Genomic DNA, 15,729 nt, shown 5'->3' on the forward strand with positions numbered 1-15,729 from the left:
TTCTATGTATATTTTGTACTATAATATCCGTGCGGTCAGGAGCAGGTTTGTTGCTCCAGTTGAACCAGAGGCATTTTGTAAAGGACCATTGCAGGTTCAGCCGGCAAATGAGGTTTTCAGTCATGCCTCACATCATATACTAACTCGTATCGTGTAACTCCATCCATACACACACTGCTATACGATACGAGGTTTACTTTGTCGGCAATCGTCACATGCCAGCTATGGAATAGCCAAATTAAAAACATGCTGGATATAAGGCATGTACCATCTATTGTCTTTTCTATAACCACCCCATTATGTGTACCAACATTAATTTGTGCCATCAGATTATCCCACTTAATGATATCTAATGGCCTAAAACGGAGGTTAGGATTGCACATAGCAATTAATTGACGGTCTATACTCTGCCGGGAGGATGAATATTCACCCGCCGTGCCCCGCTCCATTCACGAAAAATTATGCCGAGGATCACTCCCATTGCCGATGTTCCCGAGATCCCCGTGCCCCTCTCCCTCTCGCTGCTCCTTCCCTCTAAACCCCCACTGGTTTCCATTGCCTTCAACCACAACTAACTCTCGCCCCCACCACTCAGGGAGCCTACGACAAACCAAAGAAGGATGTGGAGGCGGACGTGGGTTAGCTATGGATCATGAGCGTCTTGGACGTCGACGACTGGTCGTTGATGGCAATGGGGGTGGCGCATAAGGAGTTCTCCTTCTTACTCCATGATCCTATTCCACTCGCTTGCCGGCACCATGCGCCTCTCCCTCACCCTCTGCTCTGACCTCTGCCACGCTCGGAATTTGGGATGAGTAGGAATATTGTAAGGAAGAAGAGGACGAGCAAGAAGCCGAGGTAGTGGGTACGGCATAACAATAGCAAGGAAAACTTGGAATATGTGGGACCATGAATAAACTCAATCTGTTTATCTCCCTCTCAAGTCACAGTTTTTTGTTTCTACTTTTTTGGGGGAGCTAATGTTGATGTATAGTGATTAATCATCCATTTCATTGAAAGTTCAGGTGGTCTTGGGGATCTCTATGTGGCAGAAGATAGAGATTTGGTGCCTTTTTGTTGCAAATATTTCTAGCTTTCTAGGTAGGCCAATATTTCTCAACATTCTGCAATATTCAGTTGTTGTATGTTGTCTTAGGCTCACACCAAATGCTGAATTATAGCAGTGAATGTAAGTTGTATTCCATGTAGAGTACGTAGCAGATTTATAGCTTACTATACTTATATAAATCCTACAACTGCCATATTAACGCACGAACCATAAAGTCATGAATTATAATTGGCAAAAAGAACTATATACAACAACTGAGAAACTGGAATTAGTATTGGTTACCTTTGGCATTGGGAAACCATGGAGAAACTGGAATTGAAATCATTCATCGAACTTGTGTGGTCTCTGATATATTACAACTGCAAATAGTATATTGAGACTGTACATTAGTACGAAATTATGGAATTAAGTATTAGTACAATATGTTAAATCATACAAAATTAGCTAAGCAGGAAAATGATTAGTGTGCATGCCGTGAATTTAACTTTGCTGTACCTAAACTTGGCATGCAAGCAATGAAAAGTTCTTTATTTAATTAATACAGTAATTTAATTCTTCTTAGTAAGTTATGATTTTTTTACATCTTTCCTAATTTATTAACAGGTGTGCATTTCATGGAAAACAATGGTATATATGGTAGAAAACAATGGTATATATGGTATAACTATATTCAGCCATGATCTGTTACCCAGTTATTCTCCGCATGGGCTACCTATATATGTTATTCTGCTCTGCCATCCCTCCTCCCTCTCCTTGCTCTTCCTTCGTCCATCACAACAGCAGACCTGGAGGAAAATTTCCCAAGGAGTACCTTGTGTAAGCAAGGAGCATCAAGAAGGCGAGTTGCTCTAGGTACGAACAATTCTGGATCTTATCTTCTCTAAAAGTGTAATAGTTGTTATATTAGGATCATGTTTGGTTGATGTATAGTATCAAAAGTATGTTTTATCTTACATGTTATGTATGTGGTGCTAAAATTTAGTGAACAGTCATAAGTTGAACATAAGTTAAGCAAGCAGAACAATTTACCAGAGCAATCTGTCCATTTGAGGACCTCATGGTTTTATCCATGCCTGTCTTGTAAGTCCATCTTAGTGATTGCATCAAGGAGCTCTCAGCGAGAATATCTAGGCTTGGGAAAGATCTGTCATGAGAAACGTAAAATAGTTAAGGTATGTGCATAACTACATGTAATAGATGATAACACCTAAAAAGTCTTCCTTTTGAAATCTTTAAAAATATACACAAGATGTTCTAAAATAAAAATATATTGTGAAGATTTACAATCAAAGACTGTTTTGTCTATAACAAACTCATATTCCCAAGATATTCATCATGGTGATGCACATGGCACATAGGGAACAACAACTATTGACGATGATAGTATTACCAGGTTGTACTTTATAGATTTATTAACTGTTAGCTATCTAGAAGCTGTCGCGCGCTTTGTCGCGCCGTTCTTCACTCGCTGGGTCAATTTATTGGGTGGTCATAGCATGATTGATCATTGGACTACATACTTCAGTCATGATGGGCACTTTGCCGCACAACAAAATTGGCTTTATTGATCATATGTTGGCAAAAGTGTGATCCATACGTCATCAGGGGCAAATTCCATATTCCTAGGCATCTCACAAAAATTTATAGTGGGTTTAGCTGATGCAACTATTCACCAACCAGCGAAATTTTTTACGCCATACTGGGGATTAATTAGAGCCAACTCAAGGTGTGTGCAGAGAACAGGCAAGCACTTTCTATGTGGTCTAAGAAACTGTTATACCCCTTCCGCTGCCTGCGAACAAAGAAACAAAATTCAACGTTTGTATCAAGAAATTAAGTGAGCTACTGTTGTTGGCCATTATAGCTCAGTAGAAATTAAGTGAGTACCTATGCACTATCCATGTTAGTATCAAGAACATAACCAAGCCAGCAGAAGAATTTGATTGAGCACCTTACCAATACTGTTGCATTTTAGAATGAACATGACATAATAAGGATGCACTCAGTTAAGGATGTACAAAAATTGGAAGCTAGAGAGGTGTATCAATCAATATACAAAAGTTAGCTGGAGATCATTTAGCACATTAGAGAAGTGGAAACTCAGTCTTTCCAAGAAACTAAGATCAAAAGACTTGACAGAAAATCAAAATTGTAGCCTTTCTATGCCTGGCAATGGACCATCAGGAAGGTCTAGCACATATACAATTAGTACATAACCCGAGCATACACCTAGAGGCCTTGGTGGCTATGTGCACCCATCCTCCTCAGGCCAGGGGCTGCAAAGTGCCCTCCTGCCGACGTCGCCGTCTCGTCCGCGCCATGGGAGATTTGCAGCAAAGGAAATCAGAACCATTTTACATATAGCTTTAGTCTGAGAGCAGAGGCGGCTTTAAACATTAGCATGCCATGGGCAGGTGTAAACAACCATAGAGCAGAAATATGGCCATGAGAGCAGTAATAAGCCAAATCACTTGAAACAAACGAACTTAAAGGACCAATGGTAATAACAGAATCTATACATTGCTTGAACCATAAAATGCTGCTGCTTATTCATTCATTGAAGATACTTGAATGATGTGCATACATAGAAATTGAACCAAAACTGGTGATGTGTTTTCATCACTGGTGATTAGTTAGTAGGCTAATTGAATTGAGTGCAACAACTAATTACCAAGAAAGAGGCATGCTACGGTAATTATTGTTGTTGTCATCATGGAGGGGCCGTCTGTCTCACCTTGCTGCGGAAGTGGTGGGGGTTCTGGAAGACAGCGGAGTGGTAGGTGATGTAGACCACAGGCTGCACCACCATGGCCGTGTCTTGGCCGTCGGGGAGCAGTCTTCGCCCTGGCCCTGCCTGTGAGGCCGGGTCACGACGCCTTGATAGAGCAGCGAGTAGGAGATCAGTTCAGGAATCATCAAAAAGAAAAGTAGAGGAGGAAAGGGGTCGGATCTGCGTACCGGAGCTGCTGGCATTGTAGATCCAGGCACCGCGCTGCGGATCCACCGTCGAACTCGCCAGAGACTAGCACCGCCGTGGATCCGACCGGAGGGCGACGGGATCCAGCACCCGTGTCTGGGCGATGAAGCTCCATGCGTGCGTCTACAGCAGTCGCACACGTCTCGCCGGAGCATGGTGCGGTGGTCGCGGCTAGATGGCGCGGTGGTTGGGGGCTCGGCGACGCGCGCCACGATGCGGCGGGGGAGGTCAGAGGGCGAGAGGTGAAGCCGGAGACTGGTGCGGTGGTTTGCGGGCTCGGTGACGCGCGCCACGGTGCGGCGGGGGGAGGTGGGAGGGCGAGAGGTGGCGCCGGAGACTGGTGCGGTAGTCGCGGCAAGATGGCGTGGTGGTTGCGAGCTCGGCGACGCGCGCCGCGATGCGGCGGGTGTGGGGGGGGGTGAGAGGGCGAGAGCTGGCGAGTGAGTGGACAGGAGAGATGAGTGGAGGGGAGAGGGACTGATGCGGCGGGGGGAGTCGCGCGGCCGCCACCTACCTCGCGGCGATGCGGCGGCGGAGGGGAAAGTGGGAAGATGAAGTGAGTGGAGGAAGAGGAGCGAGTGGGTGGATAAGGTAGGCGGCGGGGGAGGCGGGCCGACGCGGCGGGGAGGCGGTCCGACGCGCGGGGGAGGCGGTCCGACGCGCGGGGGAGGTGGGCCGACGCCTAGCCCGTGATGCATTTGGTCTGGGCCTGGACGTGCTATTTATGGCCCGTGTAATTCACTATAGTTTTTTGTTTGTAATAGTTTACAAATGTTTTTTTGTTGGACATTTGTTCATAGCCTACAAAAATATTTTAAATAATTATCAAATGACTAATTACTTATATATGAACATTGAGGTTTGTTGTTTATCCCGAGTTTCATGGGGTAGGACATTTATTTAGCCAACATTTATTTAAATAGGTATCCTTTTTTGCATAGAAAAAAATTCTGTTAGTTTCACTTTTATTTTATATATATATTATATATACAAACATGATGCACTATGGAATACCATTTATATTTCATCTTAAATATTTCATCATGGTATATTTGCTATTAGTGGACGTCTGATTTTTTTTGTGATTGTTTTTATACCTCACAAAATATCATATATATTTACAGTATACATACCTAGAATACTAAATATGGTGCATAAAAATAAATATTTATATTCTTATGACATATACTAAGGGTATCACAAAACAAATCATATAAAAAATAAATATACTTGGTTGATGTTGGTTTGTTTGTTTTAGTTTTTGTATGGCAATTTTCCATAGCCAATACAAATAATTTAAAATAACTTAAGCAATTTCAGACGCTTAATTACTTATATATGAACATTATATTTTGTTTTTTGCCCCGATTTGTTGTGTTAGTAAAATGATCTAAGCGTCATTTTTTCCTAATATAACCAAATACTATTTTTATTAGCAGAGAAAACAGTTGTGTTGGTTTCACATTCAGATTTATCATATATTTTATATAATGTTATGATGCAGTAAAAAGTATTAATTATATTTCAGCATAGATATAAATTGATGGGTTCCGACATACTCACTGATGAAACGATGACAGACCACAGTGAAACACCACGAGAAGAGGTGCATATAGCTAACCTTCCTCTGTATGTATCTTATAGATGATAATACGGAAGGGCTTTCTTTATTTTTCTTGTTTTTTCAGAATACAGGAGACATGGATATGGACTTTGGAGATGCACGGAAAGAATCCATTGAGGGTTCAGATGCGATGATGCTGAAAGGGGACGAAGATTCACAACATAAAAATGTCGAAGAGGTTATATCTCATAACAAACCAAAAAAGGATGCTAATTTACATATTATCCCACAAGGTATTTTTAATATTATTATCAATCTTATTTTTGTAGTATTGTCTTTTGTGTTCAACTAATTTTTCTCATTTTGATTGTTAAGTTGGCTCATATTTTTATGAATTCGACAGACTATGTTTGTACCGCTAGGGATATTATAGTCATCGAATCAATCAAGTCTGCCCCGAAGAATACCCAGTTCGTAGACATTGGAGATGCCTTGTTATCAACCGATGATTTGGAATGCCTTATTAAAGATGATATGTTCTTACATGACGGTGTAAGACCAATTGCACAAACTTTTTAATTAATAATACGAACAATATATAATATCATAAAATATAAATATAATCTAAATGCCCATTACAGGTGATAAATGCTTACATATATTGCATGCTTGCTCACGAGCATCTACAAGACAGGGCGGGTGAAAAGGTACACATTATTATCACGTTTGTATCGGGCCAGATAAAAGAAGACGGGGAAAGAGACATAGACCCATCAAAATATCGTCGCATCGTGCGTCATGTTAATAGTTATCTACAACAAGATATGGTTAGTTTTTGTCTCGTAATCCATGCATATAATTATGGATTGTTTTTATTTAGTTCATATGTTTAATGATTTATTAATAACTATATCTAATTGTGACTGTGACTTGTATCTTATTTACACCAGTTATTCATTCCGATTAACATGCCGGGCTACCATTGGTATGTAGCAGTTGCCAACGCCAAAAAACGAGAGATCCAAGTATTGGACTCACTTGGTGAGAATGTCAAATGCAATGACCTTGCTACTACGGTAACTATCTATTTCTTTTCTCGTCTTAGCATTTATTTTGTTTGACTTCATCCTTAACATTTCTCATATATACATAAAAGTTATTAGGGCTCGAGAAATGGCTGAAACTTGCAGAGCATAGTCCGGAGTTTATCAAAGGTCATAAGTGGCCTGATCTCAATGTTACAAAATGGACGGTTGTAGAGCAAATTCAGGAGGCAATACAAACCGATGGGTAAGCACTTGTTTCAATATTTTGTTTTTAGATTCATCTGTGTGATATTCTAAAGCATTATTTTATAATATTATAGTGTATCATGTGGATTGTTTATGCTAAATTATATGGAATACTGGACACCACATGGACCGTCAGACCAGTCTACGCAGGTATTTCAGTTTTATACATTATCTCATAATGTTTTATCAAAATATTTTATAAATTGTTTTCAATTTTTTTTGTAGGAGGATATGAAACATTTTCGACAAAAATTAGCAATTATTTTTCTCGATTCAGAGCTTAATAAGTTAAAAGGATGTCCCATGTACCATCAACCTCTTAACGAAGAAACTTTAGCTAATTCTGATCTTGAGATCCTGGATATTCCATCTGGCGTGGTCGAAGAGAAACGTCCCGCCCCAATCACTATCATTCCCATGGACCAACGTGAAATACTTGCCGGCCTCTGCAACTACATCATGTCGATCAATGATGCTGGATGTTTGGAGTAAGTATCATGTATCAATATTTAATGTGCGGATGTATATTATTATTCTTTTTACCATCCAAATTACAGGAAGGTGTGGGTCTGGAGCTCCACACCCGATCCAATGAGCTTAAGTCTTAAGAAACTTCAGTGCATACTTAACATGGAGCAGCCCATGGACAATGATTGCTTCAACACCGTCGTGCTTATGCTGGCATGTGAAGAGGGAGTATTGTTCACAGACCCTCCTATACACTACATGGATCTACGATTTTGTGTAAGTTACCATAACTCTTCATTCTAGGTGCCATTAGTATCAACATGTTGAAACAATATTTTTTTCTTCTACTTAGTCCATGCTGCTAGAGTCAACACGAGGTCAGAAGTTTTGTGAGAAGGAAACTATCCAGACGTTGGCAACATTATTTGATAGCTGGCCTGGGATGGAGACCAACATCTCATCTTGCAATAAGGTAAATAAAATATTTTGACCATTGTTATCATGGTTTGTTTTTGTTTCTAAAAGCTCCACTTGTAGATTTATCTTCCCTATGCATCCATCGGCCGATACATCCTGTACATCATCGACAAAGAGGCATGTCGTCTACATATTATGGATCCTATTCAATCATCACAATCGTCAGAGGATAAAAACTTGAGGCATTCACTGAAATTAAAAAGTTTTTCAAGGGATTTCAAAGAAGTACTCGAAATAAAGCTGCCTGGGTGGAATTCTGATATATCTAAATGGCATCGTTTATTTCCGGCCGGTGTTCCAACGAGTATAGACGGGTAATGAATTCATAATAAGAATATTTACTTTTGTTATCATTATATTATTTATAATATTAATTGAAAGTTTTCCAGGAATATGTCTGGCTATTTTGTTTTTCATTTTATGCTCTGGTGGAACGGTAAAGAATTGGTCAAGCCGGTTTGCGCGGTGAGTATTGTGGGTTACATGTTTTAAGACCTTCTCCGTGAATTTTTCACACTAACTACATTTATTTTTTCTACAGGATGGGTATGAACTGAGGAAGCATTTTTTTATTATACTTGCTAAAACATCGCGGGAATGAAGCTAGAGGAAACTTTCCTGATATTGTGAAAGAATTTCTTAAGCGCATCATCTAGATATTAATATTTTTGTAATAGATGTTAAGTTGTAACATCACTCAGCTTGTTACATTGCAATAATGGACTTCAGTTTGTGTTATATTGTTTGTATGTGTGGATTTTAACATGTAACTCTGGTAAACCATTTCAAGAGCCCGTGGCAACGCACGGGCACTCTACTAGTAGAAGTAATAGATGACGAGACAACTTCATGAAGACACGATGATGGAGATCATGATGATGGAGATCATGGTGTCATGCCGGTGATGATGATGATCATGGCGCCCCGAAGATGGAGATCAAAAGGAGCAAATGCTATTGGCCATATCATGTCACTATTTGATTGCATGTGATGTTTATCATGTTTTTGCTTCTTATTTGCTTAGAACGAGGGTAGTAAATAAGATGATCCCTCACAATAATTTCAAGAAAGTGTTCCCCCTAACTGTGCACCGTTGCTAAGGTCCGTTGTTCCGAAGCACCACGTGATGATCGGGTGTGATAGGTTCTAACGTTCGCATACAACGGGTGTAAGCCAGATTTACACACGCAATACACTTAGGTTGACTTGACGAGCCTAGCATGTACAGACATGGCCTCGGAACACGGAAGACCGAAAGGTCGAACATGAGTCATATAGAAGATACGATCAACATGAAGATCTTCACCGATGATGACTAGTCCGTCTCACGTGATGATCAGACACGGCCTAGTTGAATCAGATCATGTATCACTTAGATGACTAGAGGGATGTCTATCTGAGTGGGAGTTCATTGAATAATTTGATTAGATGAACTTAATTATCATGAACTTAGTCTAAAATCTTTATAATATGTCTTATAGATCAAATGGCCCACGCTAATGTTGTCCTAAACTTCAACGCGTTCCTAGAGAAAACCAAGCTGAAAGACGATGGTAGCAACTATACGGACTGGGTCCGGAACTTGAGGATCATCCTCATAGCTACCAAGAAAGCATATGTCCTTGAAGCACCGCTAGGTGAAGCACCACCCCTAGCAAACCAAGACGTTATGAACGCTTGGCAGTCTCGTGTTGATGATTACTCCCTGGTTCAGTGCGGCATGCTTTACAGCTTAGAACCGGGGCTCCAGAAGTGTTTTGCGAAACACGGAGCATATGAGATGTTCCAAGAGCTGAAAATGGTTTTCCAAGCTCATGCCCGGGTCGAGAGATATCAAGTCTCCGACAAGTTCTACAGTTGTAAGATGGAGGAGAATAGTTCCGTCAGCGAGCACATACTCAAAATGTCTGGGTTGCACAACCGCTTGTCTCAGCTGGGAGTTAATCTCCCGGATGATGCGCTCGTTGATAGAGTCCTTCAGTCTCTCCCACCTAGCTACAAGATCTTTGTGATGAACTTCAATATGCAGGGGATGGAAAAGATCATTCCTGAGGTATATTCGATGCTGAAGTCAGCGGAGGTGGAAATCAAAAAGGAACATCAAGTGTTGATGGTGAATAAAACCACTAAGTTCAAGAAAGGCAAGGGTAAAAAGAACTTCAAGAAGGACGGCAAGGGAGTTGCCGCGCCCAGTAAGCAAGCTGCGGGGAAGAAGCCAAAGAATGGACCCAAGCCCGAGACTGAGTGTTTTTATTGCAAGGAAAGTGGTCACTGGAAGCGGAACTGCCCCAAGTACTTAGCGGACAAGAAGGCCGGCAACACCAAAGGTATATGTGATATACATGTTATTGATATGTACCTTACCAGTACTCGTAGTAGCTCCTGGGTATTTGATACCGGTGCGGTTGCTCATATTTGTAACTCAAAACAGGAGCTGCGGAATAAGAGGAGACTGGCGAAGGACGAGGTGACGATGCGCGTCGGGAATGGTTCCAAGGTCGATGTGATCGCCGTCGGCATGCTACCTCTACATTTACCTACGGGATTAGTTTTAAACCTCAATAATTGTTATTTAGTGCCAGCTTTGAGCATGAATATTGTATCAGGATCTCGTTTAATACGAGATGTCTCTTACCGATCTTCCGCTGTCATTTTGGGGCTATGCTTTAGAGACTACCGTATTCACTTTAAATAGGGCTCCGTCGAAATCCGTTGAGACGACACCGTATGAATTATGGTTTAGGAAGAAACCTAAGCTGTCGTTTCTAAAAGTTTGGGGATGCGATGCTTATGTGAAGAAACTTCAACCTGAAAAGCTCGAACCCAAATCGGAAAAATGCATCTTCATAGGATACCCTAAAGAAACTATTGGGTATACCTTCTACCTCAGATCCGAAGGCAAGATCTTTGTTGCCAAGAATGGATCCTTTCTAGAGAAAGAGTTTCTCTCGAAAGAAGTAAGTGGGAGGAAAGTAGAACTTGATGAAGTATTGCCTCTTGAACAGGAGAGTGGCGCAACTCAAGAAAATGTTCCTGAGGTGCTTGCACCGACTAGAGAGGAAGTTAATGATGATGATCATGAAATTTCAGATCAAGTTGCTACTGAACTTCGTAGGTCCACAAGGACACGTTCCGCACCAGAGTGGTACGGCAACCCTGTCCTGGAAATCATGTTGTTAGACAATGGTGAACCTTCGAATTATGAAGAAGCGATGACGGGCCCAGATTCCGACAAATGGCTGGAAGCCATGAAATCCGAGATAGGATCCATGTATGAAAACAAAGTATGGAGACTTTGACTGACTTGCCCGATGATCGGCGAGCCATAGAAAATAAATGGATCTTTAAGAAGAAGACAGACGCGGATGGTAATGTGGCCATCTATAAAGCTCGACTTGTCGCTAAGGGTTATTGACAAGTTCAAGGGGTTGACTACGATGAGACTATCTCACCCGTAGCGAAGTTGAAGTCCGTCCGAATCATGTTAGCAATCACCACATTCTATGATTATGAGATATGGCAAATGGACGTCAAAACGGCATTCCTTAATGGTTTCCTTAAGGAAGAATTGTATATGATGCAGCCGGAAGGTTTTGTCGATCCTAAGAATGCTGACAAGGTGTGCAAGCTCCAACGCTCGATCTATGGGCTGGTGCAAGCATCTCGGATTTGGAACATTCGTTTTGATGAGATGATCAAAGCATTTGGGTTTACGCAGACTTATGGAGAAGCCTGCGTTTACAAGAAAGTGAGTGGGAGCTCTGTAGCATTTCTCATATTGTATGTGGATGACATACTATTGATGGGAAATGCTATAGAATTCTTGGAAAGCATAGAGGCCTACTTGAACAAGTGTTTTTCAATGAAGGATCTTGGAGAAGCTGCTTACATATTAGGCATCAAGATCTATAGAGATAGATCGAGACGCCTCATTGGTCTTTCACAGAGTACGTACCTTGACAAGATATTGAAGAAGTCCAATATGGACCAGTCAAAGAAGGGGTTCTTGCCTGTGTTGCAAGGTACGAGATTGAGCACGGCTCAATGCCCGACCACGACAGAAGATAGAGAAAAGATGAGTGTCGTCCCCTATGCCTCGGCCATAGGGTCTATCATGTATGCTATGCTGTGTACCAGACCTGATGTAAACCTCGCCAGAAGTTTGGTAGGAAGGTACCAAAGTAATCCCAGCATGGAACACTGGACAGCGGTCAAGAACATCCTGAAGTACCTGAAAAGGACTAAGGATATGTTTCTCGTTAATGGAGGTGACGAAGAGCTCGTCGTAAAGGGTTACGTCGATGCTAGCTTCGACACAGATCTGGATGACTCCAAGTCACAAACCGGATACGTGTATATTTTGAATAGTGGGGCAGTCAGCTGGTGCAGTTGCAAGCAAAGCGTCGTGGCGGGATCTACATGTGAAGCGGAGTACATGGCAGCCTCGGAGGCAGCACAAGAAGCAATCTGGATGAAGGAGTTCATTGCCGACCTAGGAGTTATTCCCAATGCGTCGGGCCCGATGACTCTCTTTTGTGACAACACTGGAGCTATTGCCCTTGCCAAGGAGCCCAGGTTTCACAGGAAGACCAGGCATATCAAGCGTCGCTTCAACTCCATTCGTGAAAATGTTCAAAATGGAGACATAGATATTTGTAAAGTGCATACGGACCTGAATGTCGCAGATCCGTTGACTAAACCTCTTCCTCGAGCAAAACATGATCAACACCAAAACTCTATGGGTGTTCGATTCATCACAATGTAACTAGATTATTGACTCTAGTGCATGTGAGAGACTGTTGGAAATATGGCCTAGAGGCAATAATAAAATGGTTATTATTATATTTCCTTGTTCATGATAATTGTCTATTGTTCATGCTATAATTGTGTTATCCGGAAATCATAATACATGTGTGAATATATAGACCACAACATGTCCCTAGTAAGCCTCTACTTGACTAGCTCGTTGATCAATAGATGGTTACGGTTTCCTGACCATGGACATTGGATGTCATTGATAACGGGATCACATCATTAGGAGAATGATGTGATGGACAAGACCCAATCCTAAGCATAGCACAAGATCATGTAGTTGGTTTGCTAGAGCTTTTCTAAGTGTCAAGTATCATTTCCTTAGACCATGAGATTGTGCAACTCCCGGATACCGTAGGAGTGCTTTGGGTGTGCCAAACGTCACAATGTAACTGGGTGGCTATAAAGGTACACTACAGGTATCTCCGAAAGTGTCTGTTGGGTTGGCATGAATCGAGACTGGGATTTGTCACTCCGTATGACGGAGAGGTATCTCTGGGCCCACTCGGTAATGCATCATCATAATGAGCTCAGTGTGACTAAGTAGTTGGTCACGGGATGATGTGTTACGGAATGAGTAAAGTGACTTGCCGGTAACGAGATTGAACAAGGTATTGGGATACCGACGATAGAATCTCGGGCAAGTAACGTACCGATTGACAAAGGGAATTGAATACGGGATTGATCGAATCCTTGACACCGTGGTTCATCCGATGAGATCATCGTGGAACATGTGGGAGCCAACATGGGTATCCAGATCCCGCTGTTGGTTATTGACCGAAGAGTCGTCTCGGTCATGTCTGCATGTCTCCCGAACCCGTAGGGTCTACACACTTAAGGTTCGGTGACGCTAGGGTTGTAGAGATATTAGTATGCGGTAACCCGAAAGTTGTTCGGAGTCCGGGATGAGATCCCGGACGTCACGAGGAGTTCCGGAATGGTCCGGAGGTGAAGATTTATATATAGGAAGTCCAGTTTCGGCCATCGGGAAAGTTTCGGGGTTAATCGGTATTGTACCGGGACCACCGAAAGGGTCCCGGGGGTCCACCGGGTGGGGCCACCTATCCCGGAGGGCCCCATGGGCTGAAGTGGGAGGGGAACCAGCCCCTGGTGGGCTGGTGCGCCCCCCCTGCGCCTCCCCCTGCGCCCAGGGTTGGAAACCCTAGGGGTGGGGGGCGCCCCACTTGGCTTGGGGGGCAAGTCCCCCTTGGCCGCCCCCCTTGGAGATCCCATCTCCTAGGGCCGGCGCCCCCCTAGGGGCCCTATATATAGTGGGGGGGGGGGAGGGAGTGCAGCCGCACCAAGTCCCTGGCCCCTCCCTCTCCCCTCGTAACACCTCTCTCTCTCTCTCCCCTTGGAGCTTGGCGAAGCCCTGCCGAGATCACCGCTGCTTCCACCGCCACGCCGTAGTGCTGCTGGATCTCCATCAACCTCTCCTTTCCCTTGCTGGATTAAGAAGGAGGTGACGTCTTCCCAACCGTACATGTGTTGAACGCGGAGGTGCTGTCCGTTCGACACTTGGTCATCGGTGATTTGGATCACGACGAGTACGACTCCATCAACCCCGTTCTCTTGAACGCTTCCGCTCGCGATCTACAAGGGTATGTAGATGCACTCCCCTTTCCCTCGTTGCTAGATGACTCCATAGATTGATCTTGGTGATGCGTAAAAAAATTTAAAATTCTGTTACATTCCCCAACAGTGGCATCATGAGCTAGGTCTATGCATAGTTTCTATGCACGAGTAGAACACAAGTTGTTGTGGGCGTTGATTTTGTCAATTTACTTGCCGTTACTAGTCTTATCTTGATTCGGCGGCATCGTGTGATGAAGCGGCCCGGACCGACCTTACACGTACGCTTACGTGAGACTGGTTCTACCGACTGACATGCACTAGTTGCATAAGGTGGCTAGCGGGTGTCTGTCTCTCCCACTTTAGTCGGATCGGATTCAATGGAAAGAGTCCTTATGAAGGGTAAATAGAAATTGACATATCACGTTGTGGTTTTGGCCATGGTTGGACCTTTGTGGTCCATAAGCCATGGTTGGATAGAATGCCAGAGCCAAGATCTTACCACGGCCCAGGCCAGACTTGTACCTACCATGGGCAATAATATGCAAACAGTACCACTGTACGCTACAGCCAATGAAGCACATCTCGGCCACACCCCAAGCGGCTGCGCGACATGCCTTGGGGTTAACACCGCCACTAGTTAGATAGGTGTGCATGCAATTGGTGGGCTCCTTCTGGGCGGTGTTGTCGAGACATTTTGTTGTCTTATAACCTACGGCCTCCTTTGGTTTGTAGGATTTTTGTAGGAATTCTATAGAATATGATTTGGAAAGAAAAAATTCCTTTGAAGCCCTTTGGTTTGTAGGAATGGATTCCTATTCCTATGTAGGATAGGAATCAATCCTTCACGTTTTGGAGGAAAAAAATATTAGCCTAGACTCAATGGAAAAAATCCTATCCTATGCACCAAATAACATCTTTTTCTTTATAGGAATTGACATACATGTCATCTCACTTCCTATGATTTTCATATTCCTATCAAATTCCTATCCTATGAACCAAAGAAGGCCTACATGGTTTGAATCTCCGTCAATGAGGAGCAGGGTGATGACAACTTCTAAACCTCGACATTACATCGTCGAGCCACCTCCTATTTGCATCTCTTTAACTCGAATCCCCATTTTTTTGCAAGTTCTAACATTCACAATCGTACTCTTAATAGTTTGCATGCATGGCTATTTCTATGGACTCTACTCCCTAGTCCACAGAAGACAAATCAAGTACATTTAAGCATCCTACCTTTTGTTCCTTACGGGATGCAAAAAATATCCCAAACATCTATTCCAGCCAAAGTTTTCGCTTCGACGTTTCGCCACTTATGTGAAAATGACTTCCTGATAATCTGGTGTTGGACACGTGCATTAGTTTGGTAGGTGGAGGGGTAAGATCTGCTTGTGGATCTAACTGTCCCGTGAAAATTTTCTTAACGTGATGTCCAACTATTCGTGTGGATCTAGCGATTCTGTTGGAGATTTGCTTTCGAGATCAAACGGCTGGT

General features: G+C 42.9%; 1 protein-coding gene across 1 annotated transcript; it reads left to right on the top strand.

Moving 5' to 3' along the window:
• Window positions 1-7,133: 7,133 nt before the first annotated feature.
• On the top strand, window positions 7,134-8,287 carry LOC147967751 (uncharacterized). Its single transcript, XM_087522684.1, has 5 exons — window positions 7,134-7,390; window positions 7,460-7,646; window positions 7,723-7,842; window positions 7,908-7,964; window positions 8,237-8,287. Exons 1-5 carry the CDS (start codon window positions 7,134-7,136, stop codon window positions 8,285-8,287), a joined length of 672 nt encoding a protein of 223 aa, XP_087378810.1.
• Window positions 8,288-15,729: the final 7,442 nt, after the last annotated feature.

Source organism: Triticum urartu, chromosome 5A (assembly GCF_056163025.1).
Source record: "Triticum urartu cultivar PI428250 chromosome 5A, HENAU_Tu73, whole genome shotgun sequence".
Classification (NCBI taxonomy): Eukaryota; Viridiplantae; Streptophyta; class Magnoliopsida; order Poales; family Poaceae; genus Triticum; species Triticum urartu.